We start from the raw sequence: 22,974 nt of genomic DNA on the forward strand, positions 1-22,974 counted from the left end.
ACGGATGTCAGCCGCACCCATGCTCGGTGAGGCTGACTTGGTCCTTTGGTTAAGGTGGTGCCTGACCCACATCTTTCGTAAAGGTACTTTCCTCCACTCCTGACAAGTTAATTAATGGCCTGGAGGAAGAGCTTATACTGAATAAATGTATTTTGTTGTTGGGTTGTTTTGGGGGTTTTTTTTAGAAACTACATTTGCTGGCTGGGTGCCTGGGGGGGCTCAGTGGGTGAAGCGTCTGCCTTCAGCTCAGGTCATAATCTCAGGGTCCTGGGATGGAGCCCCACGTCGGGCTTCCTGCTCAGCCAGGAACCTGCTCCCCGCCCCCGCTCCTCTCCCCAGCTCATCATCTCTCTCTCTCTCACGATTTCTCTCAAATAAATAAATAAAATCTTAAAAAAAAAAGAAAGAAAGAAAGAAAGAAAGAAAGAAAGAAAGAAACTATGTTGGCATCATGCAACTTTGTATCTGGTTTTTCACTTAGCAAGTGTGGGAAACTCTTCTCCTACCATTAAAAACCTCTCCAGACGGGATCTGACTGGGTTTCCAGCTCATGGAGGTAGGTGACAGCCATGTTACCCACGAGGGTCGAGCTATGAGCTACTGGTGGAAGCTCTGGGCCATCAGGACTTCTGTGCTGTTCTGCCGGCTACCGTGTTTTCCACGGACAACAGTATCTGGCAGACGCTTGACAGAGAGTTTGAAGGAACGAACACAGCTTGAGTCTAGATTTTCAGTAGCCCAGGTAAGGCCACAGCAAACGTCCTTGCCCGTAGTCTTCACGCTTATTTCAGAGGATGCATTATAAGAAAGGACACATTTCTGTGGATGGAGCGAAGGAGTAAGGGTGTGAAGTCACGCATTAGACTGTAACCTCCAAACTGCAACCGTATGCGGAGAAGCACTTGGGAGAAAAGAGACCAAAAAATGAACAGGAATTAACACTCAATATTTGGATGATGAAAGGTCACGACTGATTATGAAAGTTCCTCCGTATTTTCCACAGAAGAACACCTGTAGGCAAAGAAGTGGCCGCTTTCTCTTTCTCAAGCTAGTTCTGCAAGTCAAGAAGTGAGAAAACTGTGGGTGCTTAGCTGTTCGTAATAACTCAGTGTCTGAGGTTACAACTAAGTGCAGGTTTTGGTCACATTCAGAGTATCGTGTCCCCTCTGGTGTCACATTTTATTTTTTTTTATTTTTATTTTTTTTTAATATTTTATTTATTTATTTGACAGAGAGAAATCACAAGTAGATGGAGAGGCAGGCAGAGAGAGAGAGAGGGAAGCAGGCTCTCCGCTGAGCAGAGAGCCCGATGCGGGACTCGATCCCAGGACTCTGAGATCATGACCTGAGCCGAAGGCAGCGGCTTAACCCACTGAGCCACCCAGGCGCCCCTGGTGTCACATTTTAAAAAGGATTTTGGGGGCGCCTGGGTGGCTCAATGGGTTAAAGCCTCTGCCTCCGGCTCAGGTCATGATCTCAGGGTCATGGGATAGAGCCCCACATCGGGCTCTCTGCTCAGCAGGAAGTCTGCTTCCCCCTCTCTCTCCCCCTGCCTCTCTGCCTACTTGTGATCTCTGTCTGTCAAATAAATAAATAAAATCTTTAAAAAAAAAGATAAATAAATAAATAAAAATAAAAAGGATTTTGTCCAGCTGCCGTGCACTAGGAGACAGCCCGCTGGAACGAAGTCCTAGCATTCACACATCTGTTGGCACTTAAGGGAGTGGGCCTGCGTGTCTCCAGCGGGAGGTTCAAGGGGTGGGAAGTTCCTTCTCATGCTTGAAGACGCAGCTGTCAGATAGCAAAGGGAGGCTTCCCATTCTATGCAGTCCTAGAAGAAAGGCTTTAGGAAGGCATATTTCCCCAGTAAATAGGGGAGACTTTTCTAACAGTCCGTTTGGTCAAACATGAAAACACTGTAGAAGAGGCTGACACCAAACAGCATCTCGGAGGGTCACTGGGGCGGCGGTCACACTGGGGAGAGGGCAGAGCCGCCTGCCAGTCCCAGGCCCTGGACCCTCACGAAGCCACTCCTGGCCTCGCGCAGGCAGAAGAGCATCAGAATCCCCAGGTACCTGCTCCCCACTTCATGTAGGCAGCTCTCCATAGAGCCTTCCCCCAGCCTACACTCGCCCCACTCTCTGGCCTTGCTTTCTTTGTCGTCCTTACCCTGTCCCCCAAGGATACACGTCAACTTCTCGAGCCTCCACTGGGGCTGAGGCCCGGAGCAGGGCTCAGAGCCCAGACCAGAGCCTGGCACACAGCAGGCCCCATACCCAGTGAGTGGACGGCTCTCGAAGCAACAGGGCACAGGTCCAGCCGGCCTTAGGGGAGACATGTCCGCAGTGCCGAAAACCCTGGCGAGCCCCGAAAGGACAGCGGACACAGCAGGCGCGGCCCACCCGCCGGACAGTGTCGGCGGCCTGGAGGAGGACGCAGCCCCGGCCCCGCCGCACGTGCGCGGACCTCGAGGACACGGGCCGTCCCAGGATGACCGCTGCGCGACCCCTGGCTGGGAGCCGGGCCCGAAGGCACAGGCCCGAGGCGACCCAGACGGCTGTGAGGGCGGCCGGCCCCGCTGCGCCCGAGACTCGCCCCGTCCCGTGCCCGCGACCAGAGACCACACCGGCCGAGCGCGGCCTCCCTGAACCGGCGGCAGAAGCGCGCGGGACAGCTGACCGGGCGAGAAGGGGCCGGCGGGGCAGACAGGACGCCTCCACCGCTACGGCTCGGCCGCGACCCTGAGGCCCAGCAGCGGCGACCGTCAGCCCGGCTTTCCCTCCGGGCCCCGCCCCCTCCAGAGGCCCCGCCCCTCCGACCGGCCTCCCTCTGACAGGTCCCGCCCCCGTCAGGACCCGCCCCCGACCGCCCCCTTTCAAATGTCCCGCCCCTCTGGTCGGCCCCCCTCTGACGGACTCCGCCCCCCGCCAGGCCCCGCCTCCGACAGGGCCGCTTCCACCAGGCTCTGACACCCTCTTCTGACAGGCCCCGCCCATCGGAAAGCCCCGCCCCCGCCGCCCGCCCCCGCCGCTCCATTCGGCCCCGCCCTTCCATCAGGCCCCGCCCCGGCGGCTAGCGAGCAGGAAGCGCAGGGGGCTCCGCAGACGCGGCGTTCGGAAAGGTGTGGAGGGGGCGGAGGGCGCGTGTGGTGATCCCCCGCCGCCCGCGCTGCCTGCCTGTCCCCGGCCGGCCTGGGCCTGCCGCTCCGGCCTGCGCAGGCCCGCGGCCGCCCCGCGCGCGCACGACTTCGGCTCGGGGCTCCACTGCTCTGGCCTGGGGGCGGGGCCGGCGCGCGGCGTCATGCATATGCATGAGCGGCGCGGCGGCTCCATTGTGCCCTCGGAGCGGGCGGCGGCGCGATGGCGCGGGCGGCGGCGGCAGCGGCCCGGGGGCAGCGGGCGGCGCGGAGGGCGGGCTGAGCGTATGGAGCGGCGCGGGCCGGGGGCCGCGGCGGCGAGAGGCCGGGCCGGGCCAGGCGAAGGTGAGAGGGCCGGGGGGGGCGGGGGCGGCAGGTGCGGCAGGTGCGCGCGGCTGGCAGGTGCTGCGCCCGGGGCCCGGCGCTGCGGCGCCTCCGCCGGGCTCGGGCCGGGTTGGAGGCGGCCCTGCCGCCCACCTGCCGCACCTGCCTCGTGCGCGTCGTGCGCTTGGGCCCACCGTCCTCGCGCGCGCAGGGCGACACTCACCTGAGCCTTTGTTGGGGCAGCCGGAAGCCGGCCGAGCGCCCGGGGGGTGTGCGCGGCCCCCGCGACCTCCTGAGCGGGGCGGGTGACCCGGGGCCCTCGCCCCACCTGGCTTCGCCGCCTCCACGCCGCGCTTGGTCGGTGGGCTCGCCTTCCGGGCTGGTGCTGGGCGGTGCGCTCCCACGGGCGAGGCGATGTGGGACCCGCGCGGGTCTGCCCCAGGGGCGGCGACGCGGGCTGACCTTTCAGCCTCCGGCCGTGGTTTCCGTGGGGACACCCCTTTCCTAACCCGACGTGCTCACGCCCAGGCGGGAGGGTCACCTGCTCCCCGGACCTGCCCCCTTCATCCTCCTCTTTCTCCCTCTGCGCTGGCCCCTGCCGCCCTCCTTTCTCCGCTTATGATCTGCTCCCTCCCTGCCTTGGTCCCCTTTCCCCGCTTCCCTGCTCCCCCTTACCACCCCCTGACATGCTCTCTCCCTGCCCTGCTCCCGGACTTGCTTCCCTCCTGCCCCCCCCCACCCCCCACCCCCCACCCGCCATCCTTCTCCCACCCTGCCCTGCTCTCTTCCTGATAGTTGCAGAACACCCGTGTCCCCCTCTGTAAGTCGGTTGTGTTATCTGAGATCTCGCAGGGACATACACAGAACATGTGACTTGGTCTGTAAGAGGGTGGTGGATGCAGAGAGGGTGAACACAGACTCACCCACCAAATCCTGGCGTGCTAGAGCCAGAGGGCCTCTGTTGAAGGGGTTCGAGAGGGATAACAGGATCCCGGAGGTGGGTCTTAGCCTCACCCTCTGGGTACTGGGCCTGAGGACTTGTCATGCCCAGGGGCTCGCTACAGGCTGGGAGTAGAAGTCAGGGAGGAGAGGAAGGTAATGAAGACCAGGCAGCCAGGCCTCCCCCTGAAGTGTCCAGCGGTAGCTGCCCCCACTACAGGGGTCAGGGCTGAGAGTGTAAAGGTGGGCATGTGTCCTCCCCTTTCCTCAGTCCCAGGGTGGCACCAGGTACCCGTTGTACACATTGTAAACTGAGGCTTGGAGCAGTGAAATGCTCTAGCTGCTCTCCGAAGTGTCCCGCGTCTGGTCTGTGGGTAGATGCTCGTTCTTGGGGATTTGGGATGAGTGTTGTGACCTCACATGGAGAGCGTCAGGACTTCAGCTCCCTGAGCATGTGAGTCCCCGCCTTGTGTCGTCCTGCCTCCCTGGAGCCATCATTTCCACCCTCTCAGAGCCCAGTAGAGCCCAGGCTCCGGTGTCCCTCTGGTCGGAGACTTTCCCAGGAACTACGGGCTCCCGGCGTCCCTGCTCTGGGACCGTGGAGTAGGCCTCTCCTCCTGAGGTCAGGTGGCTTGTCATGGGGTGTGCTGCTCCTGGGTGACCAGGCAGCAGGGACAGAGTGGAGGTGGAAGAGGGGTGACCCACATTAAGGTCTGCCTCTCGTTGGGACGCAGGAGACTGGGTGCAGCTGCTCTGAGCCCCTGGGGAAGAGGGGTCAGAGTAGTGAGTTTTCTGTAGCTCTTTTTCTGGAGGAAGATGTGACCTGACCCATAGAAAGCCGTGGGGCCTTCTAAGCTAGCCGTATGCCGGGTTCTGCCCAGGGTTCCTGGCTTCCTGCTGGAGCTGCATATGGGAGAGCCTCTGGCCGCCAGAAGCCCCCAGAGGCCTGCTCAGGCCTCCTTGCACGTACGCACGCGCACACACACACACACACACATATACACACACACACACACACACACACAGGGGCTTTCCCAGCTCTGCCTTCCAGGCCTGGAAGTGAGAAGAAGGTCTGGGCTCAGAGCTCCCCTCTCCCTCTGTCAGGAGCAGAGTGACGTGGAGAGTGTAGGTCTTCTCAGGGAGGAGACCAGACTTGGTCTGGCAGGAAGTCACACACACACACACACACACACACACACACACACCCGTACACACCCATACACACCCATACAGCCACACGAGCAGTCAGCTCGGGGAACTGGAAACATCTGTGGTCTCGTTCACAACAGAGAAGTCTTGGGGGTGGAATTCCCCTGACCCATGGGACGTAGGAGTCTGCCGGGGTCCCCAGGCCCGTGGAGTCCCCGCCCCGCCCCCGCATCCCTGGCTTTCAGACTGGGGTGCCTGTATCAGCAGCGTCCTCAACCATGGACCCATTAGAAATGTGGTCTTCCGGCTCCAGCCCTGCAGGTGAGTCTGAAGTCCCGGAGGCCACGCTGGGGAAGCGGGAGCTCGGAGCAGAGCCCTCCAGCCCCAGGGACTCCGGCCACTGCTTGTGGGACCAGAGCAGGCCCAGCCAGACCCACCAGCTTGGAGGAGGGATGGTTGCCGTGGGCATCCCTGTGGAGACAGTGGGCTGGGTGGTGGCAGTTCCTTTTCTGAAGTTTAATTTTGGGGGAATTTTGGATTCACGTGTGGCTGTAAAAAACACCCCTGTGTCCTTTACCCGGCTTCCCTGGTGATGCCATCTTACAGAGCTATAGGACATGTCCCAGCAGGAGGCCAGGTGGCGCCAGGCAAGATACAGACACGGCCTTCCCCACCTTGTGTTCACACCTGTCTCCCTCCTCCCCACCTGGCCACGCGCTCTGCTCTCGGGTTCTGGGATTCTGTCATCTCAGGAGTGTTATGTAAAGGGAACCCTACATGTGGAATCTCTTGGGACTGGCGTTTCCCACACAGCATGTTCCCCCGAGATCCCTGCGGGCTGCTGGCAACACGCACATACAGGTTCTCCTGTGACCAGACGTTTACAGTTTTCAGAGATGAATGTTCAGAAGTGATATCTCTGGTTAGTGGGGTGGCTGTGTGCTTTGTTTTACGGGAAGCCGCAGAACTGTGGTCCAGGGCGGCTGCCCCTGGTCTGTTTCCAGCCACCGTGGGGATGAGGTCCGGGTCTCCTTGCCTGGCCGGCGCTGGCACTATCCTAGCGGCTCCAAGGGGGGGTGCGGCCAGGGCTCCCAGCGGTTTTACTCTGCCCGTGCCTGATGGCCCTGATGTTGGACCCCAGCTCTGTGGATTGGACCCCAGTTCCGAGCACTGACTCACTGTCCCTACTGCCTCATCGGTGAAATGTCTGTTCTCCTGCCCAGTTTCTGGGTGGGTTTTTTGGGTTTTGTTTTTTTGGGTTATTTTGAGTTTTGAGAATTCTTTATATATTCTAGATGCTAATGCTTTGTCAGGGACGGTGGCTCTTGAAGGCAGCGCCTGGTCCGTAGCTTCATCCGGTCTGGGCTCTGCAGACAGGTTCTCGGTTTGCTCTTCTATGGTGTGTGCTTTCAGTGTGTTGTGGGAGGGCTCTTGGCTCTGGATCCCGAAGATTCGCTCCCAGGTGTTTCCAAAGGGTTTACAGCTTGTGCTAGACATTTGAATCTGTGGCACATTTTGAGTTAATTTCTGTATGCGATGGGAAGATTAGGGTTTGGTTTTGTTTTGTTTTTTGCTCGGGAATCCAGCGTCTCTGGCACCTCATGTTGAAATGGCAGGTTTCCTCCAGTGCATGTTTTCTGTACCTTCATCAGAGACCAGCTGGTTCTCTGGTCTGTTCCACTGACCTACTGGCAGGTCTGTCCATCCGTACCTCCCACCCCCATCCCAATCCTGGAGTTGGACCCGTAGAGACCAGCCTTCCCTTGCCTGGTCACAGTGTCCTGGCTCCCACGCTTACTTCTGCCCAGAGTCTAGGGGTCTAGAGCCTTCCAGACCCACTGACCCCCGCTTTTTCTGGCCCCTGTTTCCTGAGTGGGGCCTGGTCTGGCGGGGGGGAAGGGAAGCAGAACTAGCTGTAAGGTGGACAAGCCCACTTGTCTCTCCCTCCCCGTCTCGCCCGGCCCCGGGCCCAGCCACGCTGCAACTCCAGGATGCATGTACCTCTGTGCTCAGTGGGGGAGGCTCCAGATCGCAGTCCCCACTGCACCCCATCTCCCCTGGGCCCCCGCTCAGGGACCCACCCCCCACACCCCTCCAGGACTGTATTTCCAGAGGACGTGACCTTCTGGAGGTGCCTGGGCAGCACTCAGGAATGTGAGTCTCGGGGCCAGGTGGGTGCTGGAGCCACTTTCTCACTCCTGGGCCTGAAGGACGCCCCGAGAGTGCTGAAGTGGCAGGACTGAGCCACCGGAGGTTAGCCTGGCACAGGTGATGTGTCTGTGTGCATGTGTGAGGCCTCGCAGCCCCAGAAAGGCAGCGATGCTCCTGGACAGAATGTCAACGTCCAGAGGGCGGGGTGTAGCCTCCCCACCCAGGACCCCCAGGGTACCCCCTGAGGACCATCACCAGCCTGTGTCTGCACGGAGACCAGGCAGAAGCACGTGGCCCCAGCCATGCCAGCAAGGGTCTGGACTTGCTTTTGGGGATGTTGGAGGATGTGAGTGGCCTAGCCCTCCATCACCGGTTTTTCTGAGACAGTAAATGGGAGAGAGTGAGCCTCACGGGGTAGGAGAAAGCCCCCAGCATGGGCACACGGGTCCTGCAAGCATTCACTAGCCCTGCTGCTGTGTTCCCATTGGCCCCTTGCCATGTCCATGGGCACCTGCCAGCCCTCCGCCCATGGCTATGTGTGTGGATCCCTCCCCTTTTAGGAACTCTGTCTGGTGGGTCAGGTCTGCCTGCCTGGCCTTGTGCCCACATCAGTCCCAGATGGCACCCTTGGGCCCCAGAGCAGCCCTTGGGGGACTTGCTGCTGCAGCAGCCTGCCATCCAGGGCAGGAGGGAGGATGGAGGGTGGCTGAGCTCACACCCCCCTGGTTACCAGCGCTCCTTCTGCAGCGGGCAGGCCTCGGAGCATGGGCAGATGGTGCCCCCGGGTGCTCCTCTCCAGCCTTCTCTCTGGCTTTGGCCTTGACCTGCCCCCCTGGTGCTTTCTTGGGGGCTTCTGGCAAACAGGTCCTAGATGCTCCCTGACTCTTACAGATATCCAGGCCTTTGTGTGGGAGGACAAGCGTGGAAAGTATTGGGGTTCAGAAAGCCTGCTTCCAGAGCTGGTCCAGGTCCTGGCCAGACAGGGTTAATGCTGGCTTCCAGGCTGGGGTTTGGGGTTGAGGCAGGTGGAGGATGGGCAGGGCAGGCAGCGCAGGGCAAGGTGGCCCTCAGACGCCGTTGTCACCCTGCCCTCCCTCTTTCAGCACAGCGCCAGGGGGCCTCATGCTCAGGGCTTCCTGCAGGCTGCCGACAGCCTCTGGCTGCTTCTCCGCTGATGTCCTCCCTCCTGTCCCGGCAGCCAGAGCAGCTGAGTCCCACATCACCAGCAGTGAGGACCACTTCCTGCCACCTACAGATCTGGCCTTTAGGCTGCTCCGAAGCCAATGAACCCCATGCACCCCGTGAAACCCGCCCTGCCCCCCACGCCACACGGGTGAGTGGGGCTCCTGCTGCGCTCCCTCCTCAGGCCCAGGGGTGCGGGCCTGGTGGCGTGGCGGGACTTTGCTGCTCCTGCACTCAGCCTCCCCAGCAGGGCGCTCCTGACCTGGGCCTCTCACCCGCCTCTCTGCTCCCAGTGATGGTCCGTTTGCTTACGAGGCAGTGCCTTGGCAACAGAGCGCCACTCAGCCTGCAGGATCGCTGTCCGTGGTCACGACCGTGTGGGGCGTCGGCAACGCAGCCCAGAGCCAGGTGAGCCCGCGCCTGCCCCCCTCCTCAGGGAGAAATGGAGTCTTCTGGCCTTCATGCCATTCCCGCCCTGCATCCCATCCCTGCTCTCCTCCCCTCACCTCTGCCCCCTGCCCCGCCCCCACCCCCACTGCCAGGCCTCTCTTTGGAGCACCACATGAAGTAAGTTGTGTGGATGGTGCTCACTGGTGGTTCTTGTTCCCCGTAGGTTTTGGGGAACCCCATGGGCCCTGCAGGGAGCCCCCCTGGCGGCTCCGTGATGCCCGGAGTGGCCGGCAGCGGCTCTGCCCTGAGCTCCCCGCAGTGCCTTGGACAGCAGGCGTTTGGTGACGGCGCCACCAGCAAGGGCTTTGTGCCGCAGGGGGTGTATGGCCGCGGGGGCTACCCCAGCGGCCCCGGCTTCTCTGCTGGGTAAGCAGGACCCCTCCCCTGGCTGCACTGCTGGGGGCCCCCCCAGGGCTGTGTGCATGCAAGCGGAGCCCCAAGAACTACCGTGTGGCTCCCCCCAGGTGATGGGCGGCAAGCGCTGCTGAGCCCGGCCCTATGTGTCTTCCGCAGGTATGCGGGCGGTCCGGGGGGGCCCGGGGGCCTGGGTCTGCCCTCACATGCCACACGACCCTCCACCGATTTCACCCAGGCAGCGGCGGCGGCTGCGGTGGCTGCTGCTGCGGCCACAGCCACGGCCACGGCCACGGCCACTGTGGCCGCCCTCCAGGAGAAGCAGAGCCAGGAGCTGAGCCAGTACGGAGCGGTGAGGCCCGGCCGCTCCTCCCGGAGCGCCCACATGTGCTGGTCTGGAAAGCAGGGACCTGTTGGGCAACCAGGGTCAGGGTCTGGGGACGGGTGCGCAGTGAGATAAAGTGGGGGGAAGGGGTGAGGCACGGTGGGGGTCCCTGGGTGGCACCCAAGGTTGGGGGTTGGCCTGAATGGCTCCTGTCTTCTCTCCCCAGATGGGGGCTGGGCAGGCTTTTAACAACCAGTTCCTACAGCACGGAGGTCCCCGGGGGCCCAGCGTCCCCAGCAGTATGAATCCTGCCGCCGTGGGAGGGCTGCTGGGCCCCGCTGGCATGAACCCCACCCGGGCAACAGGCATGGCACCCCTGTACGCAGGGCAGCGCCTGCCCCAGCACGGGTACCCCGGGCCTCCCCAGGCCCAGCCGCTGCCCCGACAGGGGGTCAAGAGGGCCTACTCCAGTGAGGTGAGCGTCCAGACCACCCTCGTCCCAGTTGCACCCAGAGCCGCAGCAGGTGCGGCCGTCCACAGGAGGGAAGCGGCCACGTCGGATGGGGTGGGCACCGCATCCTCCCTGGGAGCTGACTTCCCCAACAGCCGTTGCCCTAGTACAGTGCCCTTTCTGTCCCTCAGGTTTACCCCGGGCAGCAGTACCTGCCAGGAAGCCAGTATGCACCTGGCGCCGGGCAGCCTCCCACCCCTTCCTCCTACCCTGGGCACCGGCTGCCCCTGCAGCAGAGCGTGGCCCAGGCCCTGCCCGCCGCTGGCCCTGCAGGATTGCACTACAAGGTAGGGTTGGGCCCTCTGGCCCACCGCACCCCCGCAGGGCCCTGTGCTGGGCCCTGGCCAGGCTGATGAGGGAGCTGGCCCGGAGGGATGAGAGTGAACAGGCAGCCCGGAGCTCCGCGGGGGTCCCAAGCAGTGTGGGGATCCAGTTCTGAAAGGATCCTCTGCGGGATGTTTGTATCTGCTCAGAAAATCACTGTAGGGAGCAGGCGGGGCGGGGGGCAGGCCCCCAGGCCACTTGATTGTCTTTTAGGGTACAGCGACCACATTCCCTCTGCTTGCTGGGGACGGGCCCATCGGGGGCATGTGGGGAGGAGGAGGTGTGTTTTTTCAGCCTCTCCCTGGCTCTCCTGCGACCCTTCTAACTTGGGGCGTGAGTAGTCTATCTCTGTTCCTGGAGTAGTAATGTCATAAATTATGAAAGCACTATGAGCCCCTTGTTGATTACTTGCTGAAGGAAGAGAGCCTCCAAAGAAGAGACTAGAGGCCAGTGCCCCTGTGTGCGGTAGGCACCCTGCCCCCAGCCCCCTCCTTGGGTTAAGTGCCGGGGCCAGGTGGGGGCCCTGGGCGCATGCACTTTTCTCTCCTGCAGCCCACAGAGCAGTTCAACGGGCAGGGCGCCAGCTTCAACGGGGGGAGCGTCAGCTACAGCCAGCCTGGCCTGAGTGGGGTACGGGCAGACGGGCGGGAGGCTCACGGGGTGGGCCCATGGAGAGAGGGCGCCCAAGCAGGAGGAAATTGGGGGTGCCCAGCCAGAACCCTCTGGGACTGCCCTGTTCAGTTCTGTCCTTACTGTTCCCGCGGGTGCTCCAAGAACAAACTTCACCCCCCACCATTCCACCTTGACCATTTGCTCACCCCCACAGCCCACCCGTTCCACCCCTGGCTACCCCAGCTCCCCACTGCCGGGGAGCCCCACGCCGCCCATGACTCCCGGCAGCAGTGTCCCCTACATGTCTGCCAGCCAGGAGGTCAAGTCTCCCTTCCTGCCCGACCTCAAGCCCAGCGTGAGCTCCTTGCACCCGTCTCCCCCCGGTGAGTGTCACTTGTTCTCAGCTTGCTTGGACTGGGATCCTCTGGGGACATGAGAGTTGGGGGCCCATACCCCTGTCTTTCACCCGTAGACGTCTTAGCGGATTTTTCAAGGTGTGGATCTTCTCTCTAGAAAGATATGCATGCGCACGAAACTCTGGATCATTTTAGGGAGTCTATGCATCCCCTGAAGTCTTCTCCTGGCTAGGGACCCCCTGGTCCAGGGTAGACTGCCAGCGCAGAACCCGAGGTCCTAGAAACCTAGCTCAAGCTTGGGGATGGTGAAGGGAGTCCATTCACACCTCCGCAGCCTTCCACCCTCCCGAAAGCACCAGTGGCACCCTCTTTTTCTGGGTCTGGGGCACGATCTCCAGTCATAATTTAGGGGACCCTGGGCCAGGTGCCTGAAGCAGGATGGAACAGCGGGATCCCAAGATCCTGGGGCCCCGGGGGAGATGCTGCCCACAGCCCAGCCCCAAGGTGGGGAAGGAGGGGCCCTGCTCCCCAGCCCACATCCCTGCAGTAAGGGGTGCGGGGGGTGGGGGGCGTCCTCCATGCCAGCTGCCGGCTCATGCCAGCGTGGCCCGCTCCCAGGCAGTGGCCCCTGTGATGAGCTGCGGCTGACCTTCCCCGTGCGCGACGGGGTGGTCCTGGAACCCTTCCGCCTGCAGCACAACCTGGCCGTGAGCAACCATGCCTTCCAACTGCGTGACTCCGTCTACAAGACGCTAATGCTGAGGTGAGCTGGCGCCGGCCCGGTGTGCGGCCCCAACCCCTGTACCCGCGCCCCAGCCGGCCTGTCCTTACTGTGCACCCGGCCCACGCAGGCCTGACCTGGAGCTGCAGTTCAAGTGCTACCACCACGAGGACCGGCAGATGAACACCAACTGGCCGGCCTCGGTGCAGGTCAGCGTCAACGCCACCCCGCTCACCATCGAGCGCGGCGACAACAAGACCTCCCACAAGCCCCTGTACCTAAAGCACGTGTGCCAGCCGGGCCGCAACACCATCCAGATCACGGTCACGGCCTGCTGCTGTGTGAGTGCCCCCGCACCCCCCCTCCCTCCGCGTCAGTCCCGCCCAACCTGTCTCATCTCCTGGCCCCACGGCGGTGTGGAGCCACCTCCCTGCTTCCCAGTGAGGCCCGCACCGCGCAGGCAGATGGAGCGCTCCTGCTGACCCTGTCTCCCCGCGAGGAGGCTCAGCAGGCCCCCTGGCTCCCCATCCTGAAAGCCTTGCTGGGACTCACCGGGGCGAAGAGGGGCAGCTGGGCATGCCCCAGCCGGCTCCGGGGGTGGTCACGGGACTGCCATAGGCTGGGGGCTCCCAGATGCCGGTGTTCTCCCCCTGGCGGGCTCCCCAGATGGGCGGGGCCAGCCTGCGGCATGGGGGCTCCAGAGCAGGGGAGACTCCCCACTGCAGTCCTGACCGGCCCCTCCCACCGCAGTCGCACCTGTTCGTGCTGCAGCTGGTGCACCGGCCCGCCGTGCGCGCGGTGCTGCAGGGCTTGCTCAAGAAGCGCCTCCTTCCTGCTGAGCACTGCGTCAGCAAGAGTGAGTGGCCCTGCTGGGGGTTGGGGGGACAGTGGGCGGCCCACGTGGTCCCTTGGGGCTGTGGCGCCAGTGGCAGCCCCTCCGTCTAGCCCTTTGCCCTGTCGACACCAGTAAAGCGTAACTTCAGCAGCGGTACCATCCCCGGCACGCCCGGGCCCAACGGCGAGGACGGCGTGGAACAGACGGCCATCAAGGTGTCCCTCAAGTGCCCCATCACCTTCCGCAGGATCCAGCTCCCTGCCCGCGGCCACGACTGCCGCCACATCCAGGTGGGTGGTCCCTGTGGAGCTCTGCCAGGAATTGTGACAGTTGTTCTCTGTCGGCCCTCCCCTGTCTCCGAGGACAGTCACTGCTCCCCTGCATTCGCAGGGTCTCCTCTCAAAAGGCGATGAGGCCGCGGGTGCGGTCCTCCCGAGGCCCCAGGAGCGACCCCTCGGATCCCCAACGCTCCGCCACGGGGTCTCCTTGGACAATGCGTCCTGGACGCGGCCCTTCAGCGCAGATGCCCATGCCTTTGGCCTCATGGCATCCCAGTCCCTATGAGGACTGTCAGGAGGGGCGCCCTGGGGAAAGCCTGGCATGTGTGGCTTCTCCACACATGAGCAGATCAGCCCAGAAGCACGCGGCTCGATCGTGTGGTACGGCCAGGTTGCCCCCGGCCCCCGTGTGAGAAGCCACCTGTCCTGCCCCCCACAGTGCTTCGACCTAGAGTCCTACCTACAGCTCAACTGTGAGCGGGGGACCTGGAGATGCCCCGTGTGCAAGTGAGTATTCCTGAGACGCCCTCATGGCGGCCTGGGGTGCAGGACGGTCCTTGTCAGAAGCCGTCCGCTCCCCCTGCAGCACCAGAAAATACCCAAGTCAGGTTCAGTGGTAGCCGCCCAGACGATAATGCTGTGGCTCAGGGCAGAGACCTCACACGCGGGGTCCCCTTCCTGAAGATCATCTCCCACGGGGTGGTCTCGGGCACAGTGATGGAGCGGAGCAGTGACAGGCCTCCGAGCCCCATCCTCTTGGTTTCCGACAGCAAGACGGCGTTGCTGGAGGGGCTGGAGGTGGACCAGTACATGCTGGGGATTCTCATTTACATTCAGAAGTAAGTGTCCGCCCCTTGCCCGGCTGCGGTCGGCAGCAGTTAATCTGCAATCGGCAGCGGGCAGCCCCAGGATGGCTGGGAGGCACCCCCCACCCCGCTGCTCTGCCATGGCCGTAACCCACAGCCCCCCACCCCGGGCCTGTGGAACGTGCCGGGTGGCCACAAGCCTTGGAGGCTGGGAGAGACAGCAGGACAACTAGTGAGTAGTGCATGTGTCCCCGGCCAGCTCTGACTATGAGGAGATCACCATCGACCCCATGTGCAGCTGGAAGCCCGTGCCCGTGAAGCCTGACGTGCACATCAAGGAGGAACCTGACGGGCCCGTGCTGAAACGCTGCCGCACCGTGAGCCCCGCGCATGTGCTCATGCCCAGCGTCATGGAGATGATCGCGGCCCTGGGCCCCGGGGCTGCCCCCTTCGCCCCCCTGCAGCCCCCGTCGGCCCCGGCCCCTGGCGACTACCCTGGCCAGGGTGAGTACGGCGGGCTGGGCCCGGGCACGCGGCTGCCACAGGCCAATGGTCCGTCCTCTTCAGACCACTGCAGCACTACCACGCAGGTCCCGCACCTGGGGCCTGCTGGGGACGTGGCCGTGGGGGTAGGCGGTCGCTGAGGATTAGGGACCTTCTGCCAGCTTGCTTCTGGGGCGTCTCTGACGCCACGTGTGGGTGTGTTTGGGTGAGGCGTGTCCCAGAGCAACGTCTGTGATGAGAAGAAGTGCCCTTTCCTGTGAGGTCTGGCACTACCTGTGGGAGACCACTGGGGTCGCCCCTCCCCAGACCACTCCAGCAGCGCCAGCTCCCAGGCCTGACCGAGGACCGGCTCTACTCTCAGGTTCCAGCTTCCTGGGACCCGGGACCTTCCCTGACTCCTTCCCGCCTGCCGCACCCAGCACCCCGGCCCTTCCTGAGTTCACCGCGGGGCTGCCCCCCAGCTCCTATCAGTCTGACCTTCCCAGCAGCCTCCTGACACCAGAGAAGTCTGCCCCCTGTCTCCCAGGGCAGGTCAGTGCCGCCAGAGGGTTGGGGGGCCAGCTCCCAGGGAGGGGGACCCAGGGCCATCTGATCAGGTTCTTCTCTCCTTCCTCAGATGGCACCAGCGGGTCACCTGGACCCGTCCCACAACCCTGGGCCACAGGGGCTGCATGCTCCCAGCCTTGGGGGGCCCCCAGGGCCCCAGCTGCACCATCCAAACCCTCCCCCAGCATCCCGGCAGCCCCTGGGCCCAGTGAGCTCGGGCCCCATCGGCGAGCTGGCCTTCAGCGCGGCCACAGGCGTGATGGGGCCCCCCATGTCTGGGGCGGGGGAGGCCCCTGAACCAGCCGTGGACGTGAGTACAGGCCCCACGCTGGGGAGCGCGTGGGAGCTGGGGCTGGGGAGGATGGCATGCACATCGTCCCCAGGGTCCACATGCTTCATAGAAGGGAGAACGCCGCTGCCCCAGTGACTTCCAGAGCCAGGAGAGCTGGGCAGGTAGTATCAGCCTTGGCGAGGAGGTCGGGCACCTGCTGTAGCGGCGGGGTTGGCTCTGGGGACTGTCTAGCGCCCAAGAAGACTGGGCTTGGAACTGACCACACTGGCGCAGGGTGCGGGCTGGCCTGTCTGACTCCCCTTGCTGGGTGAGCCAGAATCGGTGTGTGAAACGCAGGTAACCGTCCTCAATCCGAATAACCCAAATTCCCTGAAGTTCATGATGAGGGGAAGTTAGAGCCGCTCCGAATAGTGAGTCGCGGGCGCCGGCGAGCCCACCCCCTGCGCTGGCCCTGCCGGCACCACGCGTCCCTGGCTGGCCTTGGACAACCCATGTGCAATGATTCCTGCTCAAAGAGCAGCCTCCGGCAGGGGGAGGCCCTATGCAGGCTGAGGGTCAGGGTCCCATGCAGGGCCGTGGTGGGTCTGAGGCGGGAGCCGCTGATGGCTTTGCTTTGTCCCCAGCTGCTCCCAGAACTGACCAACCCGGAGGAACTGCTGTCCTACCTGGGCCCGCCTGACCTCCCCACAAACAACAATGACGACCTGCTCTCTCTCTTCGAGAACAACTGATCCCTTAGACCCCACCCAGCCAGGCAGGTCACGCAGGCAGACATCATCGTGCCCCGCCCCTCCCCACCTGTGGACCCAGAGCCAGGGCCAGGGCCGGGCCAGCCGCCTGGCCCCTGACACTGAAAGCATCTGCGCTGGGTGGGAGGGAGCTGCGGGTGGACCCCCTAACCCCTCCTCTCCAGTGGGGAATGGGGTTTTACTAGATGCTCAGCCCTGCCCCAAGCCACCGCCTGGTCCCACCCCCACCCCAGCTTTGTCCTGCCCACACACACCTGCTACCCTGGCCTCACGCCTTGCCCCGGTGCCCCCGGTCCTGCCTGCTCCCACCAGCCTGCATCTTGTCCAGCACTGACCCTTCTGTCTCAACAAACCCTTTGCTCACGGGCGAGGAGCGGGGCTACTCTGTCCTGAGTCCAAGCTCGCAGTGGGAGTGGGACCCTCTTCCCACGGGAGGCTCCAGGCTAAGGCTGCAGGGCGGGGCACTCCAAAGCACAACGATGTACATAACATAGGGACATTGTGGGTGTGGACAGCCCATCCCTTCAGCGGGGGTGGGGGTGGCTGCAGGCTTCGGCCCAAAGGGCTGGGCGCGGAGACCCGCTCTGTGTACAGATTCTCCAGCGGGCTGCTCCTCTGAGGTCCCCTTTTCCGTGAAAGTGAAGAATCAGTCCCGCTGTGTTTTTTAAAACTGCCTTTCCCTGTCCACCCTGAGGCCAAGCCAGGTGGGGGAGGAGGAGCCACTGCCCCCACTGGCCCAGGGCCAAGTTGTGTCCCCTGTCTGCCCATCTCTATTAAAGGACTCCCTCACCGCGGGCCTGCCGGGTCCCTCCTTCATGCCAGCCTGCGTTCTCCACGTGGGCGGGGCTCTGTTCCTAGCCCAGACCCAGCTGTTCCTGCCTCATGGTAAATTTCCCTGTCTCTGGAATTTTCCAAGTTGGCTTCTGCCAGGGAACTATTTTGTGAAGTGTCACCAGGGCCAGGAGACACATCTACCACCCTGTCACCTTGTATGGGTGTGCCTGGGGCAGGGAGCCAGCTGTCGAGTCAGGGGCCTCGGGAAGGACCAGGGCTGAAGGCCGGGCTGGCTCCAGACAGCAGCTCCAGGAGGCCCATGGAGGGTGGCCCTGGGCTCCCGGGCCTGCACAGCCCCCTCCAGCTGTGTACCAGCTGCCTGGGTGGCCTTTCCCTCCTGGCCTAGCAGGAGAGGCTGATGCCCCTTGCAGTCGGGAAAGGGGGGTGCCCATAGGGCCCTGGAAGCTCGGGGGGGTGGTGTCCAGGGCAGGCAGGCCTGGGTGGCTTTACCCACTTACAACTGGGGACCCCAGATGTGGACCTTCATGCCTCCGCAGCCTGTTTCTGGCTGAGGGGGCAGAAGCACGCTCTCAGTGCTGGCTGGGATTGGGGGTGTGGACAAGGAGGCCCAGGGATGAGTAGGGCCTGTCCAGAGTTCTGTCTGTCATCCATAGCCAGGCTGGGGTTGGGGAGGAAGCCGAGAACAGGTGCCACACATGCTGTGGTTTCTGGACGTCCTCCTGGGTGCTGCTGGGCACAATGGAGAAATCCGGAGATGAACCAGCGTTCACCCACAGGAGGGTGGACCCAAGCCACGACAGGACAGCAGGGGAACAGGGAGCACAGCGCCGTGGGGAGCACGCAGTGAGGGAGCAGGATGCAGAAGTCCATGTATCTCAGTACAGCTTGACACCAGACATGGGTTTCCCAGGGGTCCCACATCCGTGCCGCTGGTCAGGAAGAAGGTGGGGGCGTGGATGGGCTGCCCACACCACTTCCCCGCGGGGTGGCACAGGAGTGCACTTGGGGACGGGGGAGGTGCCAGTGACGTTTGGCTCCTCAAGGGGAGTGCGGTCTTCTCAGCTGCCACCTTACACCCATCAGTCACATCCTGCTGCGCGCACCACTTCAGATAAGTGGACCGCAGACCAGATGCACGCGGGAGCAGAGCCCTGGTGCAGAAATGGAAACCAACCACGTGCCAGGCCTGTCCCTTACTGCTAGGAATGAAGCTCAAGTTTGCTAACAGCATCGCTGCAACAATGTGTCCCATTTCAGGGAACAGTAACAGGTGGTAAAGTTAAGCACTGGACAGCCTGGGGTGGGAGAAGGAATCGCAGGTGAAATCAGGAGCCATCCTGAGACGCAGCGGCGCGCCCACCTTCAGAGGTGCTGCGAGCGCAGCGTCAAAACGACATGGGACAGCTGTGAGCATCTGCAGTCCAGGAGTTCACTTTACCTCACTGCCCACTGGAAGGAACTAGAAAACACACGAGGCAAAACAGCAGAAGGAATGAAGACACGACAGGTGTGAGACCAGAAATGTAGCAGCGAATCCAGGCAAGCGAAACTTCGGTTTGACAAGTGACTCGGGTCAGAAGTGGGGCTGGAGCAGTTGTCAGAGGGACAAGAAGGGGGTCCCCCGTGAGCTGCCAGCGGTCAGACATGCCCCCCCGACCGTGAGAGCACAGAGCCCCAGAGCACCAGCCCGAGAAGCAGTGGACAGCACAAAGAAGAGGGTAGAGACCCTAGCCCAGGACCAGATGCTACCAGATGTCGGGGCAATGTCCCTGTCCCCATGGCCCCTGCCCGCTGGCATCCTCACCTGGTCACCTCCCAAGTTGGGCTGATCACAGGGACCCATCAGGACCATCAGGTGGGGGATTCTGGACAGGACCAAGATGTTTCAGGGTCCTGGGAGTACGGATGCCTTCTTAGTCAGGGGTCATCAGTCACTCGCCCAATCTGTTTGAGCTGAGGAGCAGTGAATCGCCCCGATGCCAAGTGCACTAGGCTCCGTGATGTCACGTGCCCATCCCCATCCCCTGCAGCCACCTCTGCCTCTGCCACCAGGGACTGGCTTCACGTGGTCTTGAACCCGTCAGTGGAGCCACAGGGCTGCACCCCACCTTTAGCCATTGGCTACACCACTGGCTGTGATGCTGTGGCGGGGGGTGGGATTTGTGGATGCCCCTCCAAGCTCCCTGCCTCCTGCTCAAACCCTTCCCGTGTCCGCTTGCCTCAGCTCAGGCTGCAAGTGCCCACAGGCCACTCACTGGGGGGGAAGAATTCAAGACAGCCATCCTGAAAGGGACACCGAGGGCCTTGGAGAAGGCTGGACATGGGCAGACACAGCTCCAGAGTGATAGGCCCGTCCCCTTGGAGAGCCTTGCAGTCTAGAGCGGCTGTTGCTACGGAGCAGAGACCAGAGCCTCTGAGCCCTGCTCTTACTGTTGCCACCGGAAGGCCCCGACCACACTCTCTGGTGGCAGCTAAGGGGCCCGCAGCCAGAGTGGGGTCAGGAGTGCTTCCCAACACAGGGAACAGGTACCAGAAGGGGGCAGGTGTGGGTTGGCCTTAGGATCATTCTCCACCCTGCCCACGACCCACCTGACCACTCTCCGGCCCTGCATCTGCCACACTGGCCACCCCTAGGGTTTTCCAGGGTCCTTCACATCCTACCCACTGCAGGCTTTGGCTGACTCGCCCCTGCCGCGGGGAGCCCTCTGCTGCTGCTCCCCACCACCCCATGGCTGCCTCCCTGATCCCCATCACAGCTAATCAATCACAGCTCAGTAGTGATCATTTTCTGGTATTTTATTTAAAAACAATTGAGCCTTTGCACATAGCACAGGGAGCACCCGCATAAGCCCTGGGTTGAGGATGGCTGACATTTTGCCAGTCAGGCCTGCTCCTTCCGTCTTACCACGCGACTGCATTTTTTATGCCCCTGTGGGTTTAGTGGCCGCTGAGTTGGGAAAGTCCGATGCAGATGAGCTGCTCAGCGCACATCTTGGAAAAGCAAAAACGTTCCCTTATGGGAGCACCCTCCTTACCGGGGCAGGGGAGCCGTGTTCCACACCGTGCTCCCTCCCAGCCTGGCTTCCCAGCACCTCCTGTAACTGCATCCAACCCCAGATGCAGTCCAGGTCACACTTGGGGCTGGTCGTTATGTCTCTACTCTCTTAACGTGGGAGAATCCTTGGTGTTTTCCCCTTACACCAATTTTCTGAACGATTCAGGCAAGTTGCCTCGAAGCAAGTCCAAGGGTCACTTTCTCCTTCACCCCTGTGTGTTCTGTCCCCTGTCCCCTAAAAGGGACGTCTAGAGCTTGACTAAACATTCTGGGTCAGATGAGCATTGCTACCCACCTTTCCTATGAGACTGTGAGCTCCGTGGGAACAGACCTCTTTTGTGTCCTGACTTATCCCAAAGCCAACACGTTTGTCCAAGAGATTAACCTGGGCAGACAGGGGCAAGTAGGAGCGGGCTGCCTGCGATCCGCATGCAGGGGGTGCTGAGCACCCAGCACCCTCACGGGCGCCCCCATCTGCACCTCCCCCCACACTCCCAGCCTACCCTGTTGCCGGCTGAGCACCTGTGCCCTGCAGGGTCGAAGTGGGATGGTCAGCAGGTGTCTGGCAAGCATCTGCTGAGATGAGGACTGGCTCCCAGCACAGGCCCCCCAGCCCACTCTTGGAGACCCCGAGCAGGGTACCTCCTGTCCGCTCCGCGAGGAGTGGCCCTGCTCTTCGGCGGGACTCGCTGAGCAGGGGACAGGCTCCACGCCCAAGGGCCACCTTCCAGTGGAGGGACCCCGGTGGGAGCAGGCAGAATGGTGCTGCCTCTCCTTCCCGAGCACTGACTCTGGGGCACTCCCCTCATGTGCTGAGGTCAGTGGCACCCACACAGCGGGAGCCCGCCAGCCTCATGAGGTGACCTGTCGCAAAGCCAAACCAGGGCCTGAGATCCTGCTTTCTGGCCCTCCACCAGCCTGCTTTTCCAGCTTCCCCTGTCACTGGCCAGTGGGTGGCCGGGGGGTGGCCGGTAGCCATCTGCCTCTGGGTCCATTGACCCATCCCCCCGCCCCCCACCGGGAGCCCAAAGTAAAACGAGCCCACAGTGCCACTCATGGAGCTCAGCTGCCAGAGTCATGGTCCCCCAGAGCTCCTTGCGACCAGGAAAGCCTGCTTCTGTACAGTAAACACCCTCTCATGGCAAAAAAAGTAAAAATAAAAATAGGGGCGCCTGGGTGGCTCAGTCAGTTGAGTGTCTGCCTTCAGCTCAGGTCGTGATTCTGGGGTCCTGGGATCGAGTCCCGCAAAGGGCTCTCTGCTCAGTGGGGAGCCTGCTTCCCCCATCTCTCTCTGCCTACTTGTGACCTCTGTCAAATAAAATAAAAATTAAAAATATTAATAAAAGTGGGTGCCTGTGTGGCTCAGTCGGTTAAGCAGCTGCCTTCGGCTTGGGTCATGACCCTGGAGTCCTGGGATCGAGTCCCACATCAGGCTCCCTGCTCCATGGGGAGTCTGCTTCTCGTTCTCCCTCTGCCTGCTGCTCTGCCTACTTGTGCTCTCTATCTCTCTGTCAAATAAGTAAATAAAATCTTTAAAAATAATAATAATGATTATAATAAAAGTAAAGCCCCAGAGCCGCAGGAGCTCTCAGTCAGTGCCGGCGGGAATGCCAGATGGGGCAGCCACTCTGCAGGGCAATTAGTGTCGGACAAAACCGTAGCCTCTTCCCGTCTGCGGCAGCTGGGCTCCTTGGTATTTACCCAAAGCAACTGAGAACTTGTGTCCGCATCGAACCCAAACACAGGTGCTGACAAACAGTGTTGGCAAAACTCGGATGCATGTGATATCCTTCGGCGGCCGAGAGGGTAGCCCCTCCGCCTGTCCAGACAGGGGACTCCCAGCAGCGCGAGCGGGGGGAAGTCGTGGAGATGCCAAAGTCCGGCTCTGAGCAACAGTCCCGGTCTGAGGAGGCTCAGCCTGCGGGATCCCAAGTCTGACCTTCTGGAGAACGGGCAGGTCCGGAGACTGCAAGGATCGGCTGGGGGTGAGCAGGGGCTGGGGGGCGCCGAAAGGGCTCTGCGGTGGACACGGGCAGGGAGTTTGTCCACAGCCACAGGGAGCCCTGAGGTGCGCCCCGGGCTCTGGGTGAGAATGGCCCATCTGCGCAGCCCATCCCTTGTCACCAGCGCCTCCCGCTATGGGGACGTGAGTGGTGGGCGCAGGGGGAGCCTGGGGGAAAATCTCCATCTGAAGCTTCCACCCAGTCTTGCTGTACACGTGAAACTGCTTGAAAAATGTCTATTTAAAGAAATCTGCTCAAAAGTTGGCCTTTTACGTATTATTTGTAATTCCCAAATACAATTCTCACGGATCGTCATTGACTCTTTAAAACCAACCAAACGGCCCCAACAGGCGGCAGGGGAAGGACACGCAGTCCGTACCGCAGGGGTCCCGGTTCGCGCAGTCGCGCATCTGATAAAGGGTTAATACCCAGAATGTGACCAGAGCCCGACACCTCGACAGGGCACCTGGGGGTCTCAGGTGGTAAAGCGTCTGCCTTCAGCTCAGGTCATGATCCCAGGGTCCTGGGATGGAGTCCGGCATCTGGCTCCCCGCTCAGCGGGAAGCCTGCTTCTCTG

At 62.2% G+C, this 22,974-nt stretch overlaps 1 protein-coding gene across 4 annotated transcripts; it reads left to right on the top strand.

Annotated features, from left to right (window-relative positions):
- The first annotated feature begins 3,040 nt into the window (after positions 1-3,040).
- Positions 3,041-17,340, top strand: ZMIZ2 (zinc finger MIZ-type containing 2). Of its 4 annotated transcripts, none has more exons than XM_059397130.1 (19): positions 3,041-3,121; positions 8,898-9,032; positions 9,175-9,289; positions 9,495-9,697; positions 9,845-10,037; positions 10,237-10,485; positions 10,653-10,808; positions 11,398-11,475; positions 11,672-11,840; positions 12,432-12,576; positions 12,665-12,875; positions 13,285-13,390; positions 13,502-13,659; positions 14,087-14,154; positions 14,418-14,486; positions 14,713-14,957; positions 15,319-15,488; positions 15,574-15,813; positions 16,419-17,340. In XM_059397130.1, the coding sequence occupies exons 2-19, from the start codon at positions 8,983-8,985 to the stop codon at positions 16,524-16,526; spliced, it is 2,733 nt and encodes a 910-aa protein (XP_059253113.1). In that variant the 5' UTR covers positions 3,041-3,121; positions 8,898-8,982; the 3' UTR covers positions 16,527-17,340. The 4 variants fall into 4 exon arrangements, with proteins under 4 accessions (XP_059253113.1, XP_059253112.1, XP_059253115.1 ...); XM_059397129.1 differs by lacking the exon at positions 3,041-3,121 and adding an exon at positions 3,385-3,481; XM_059397131.1 differs by lacking the exon at positions 3,041-3,121 and adding an exon at positions 3,400-3,481 and having other exon boundaries at positions 8,842-9,032.
- Positions 17,341-22,974: the final 5,634 nt, after the last annotated feature.

The sequence above is a fragment of the Mustela nigripes genome, chromosome 4 (genome assembly GCF_022355385.1).
Source record: "Mustela nigripes isolate SB6536 chromosome 4, MUSNIG.SB6536, whole genome shotgun sequence".
Taxonomy (NCBI): Eukaryota; Metazoa; Chordata; class Mammalia; order Carnivora; family Mustelidae; genus Mustela; species Mustela nigripes.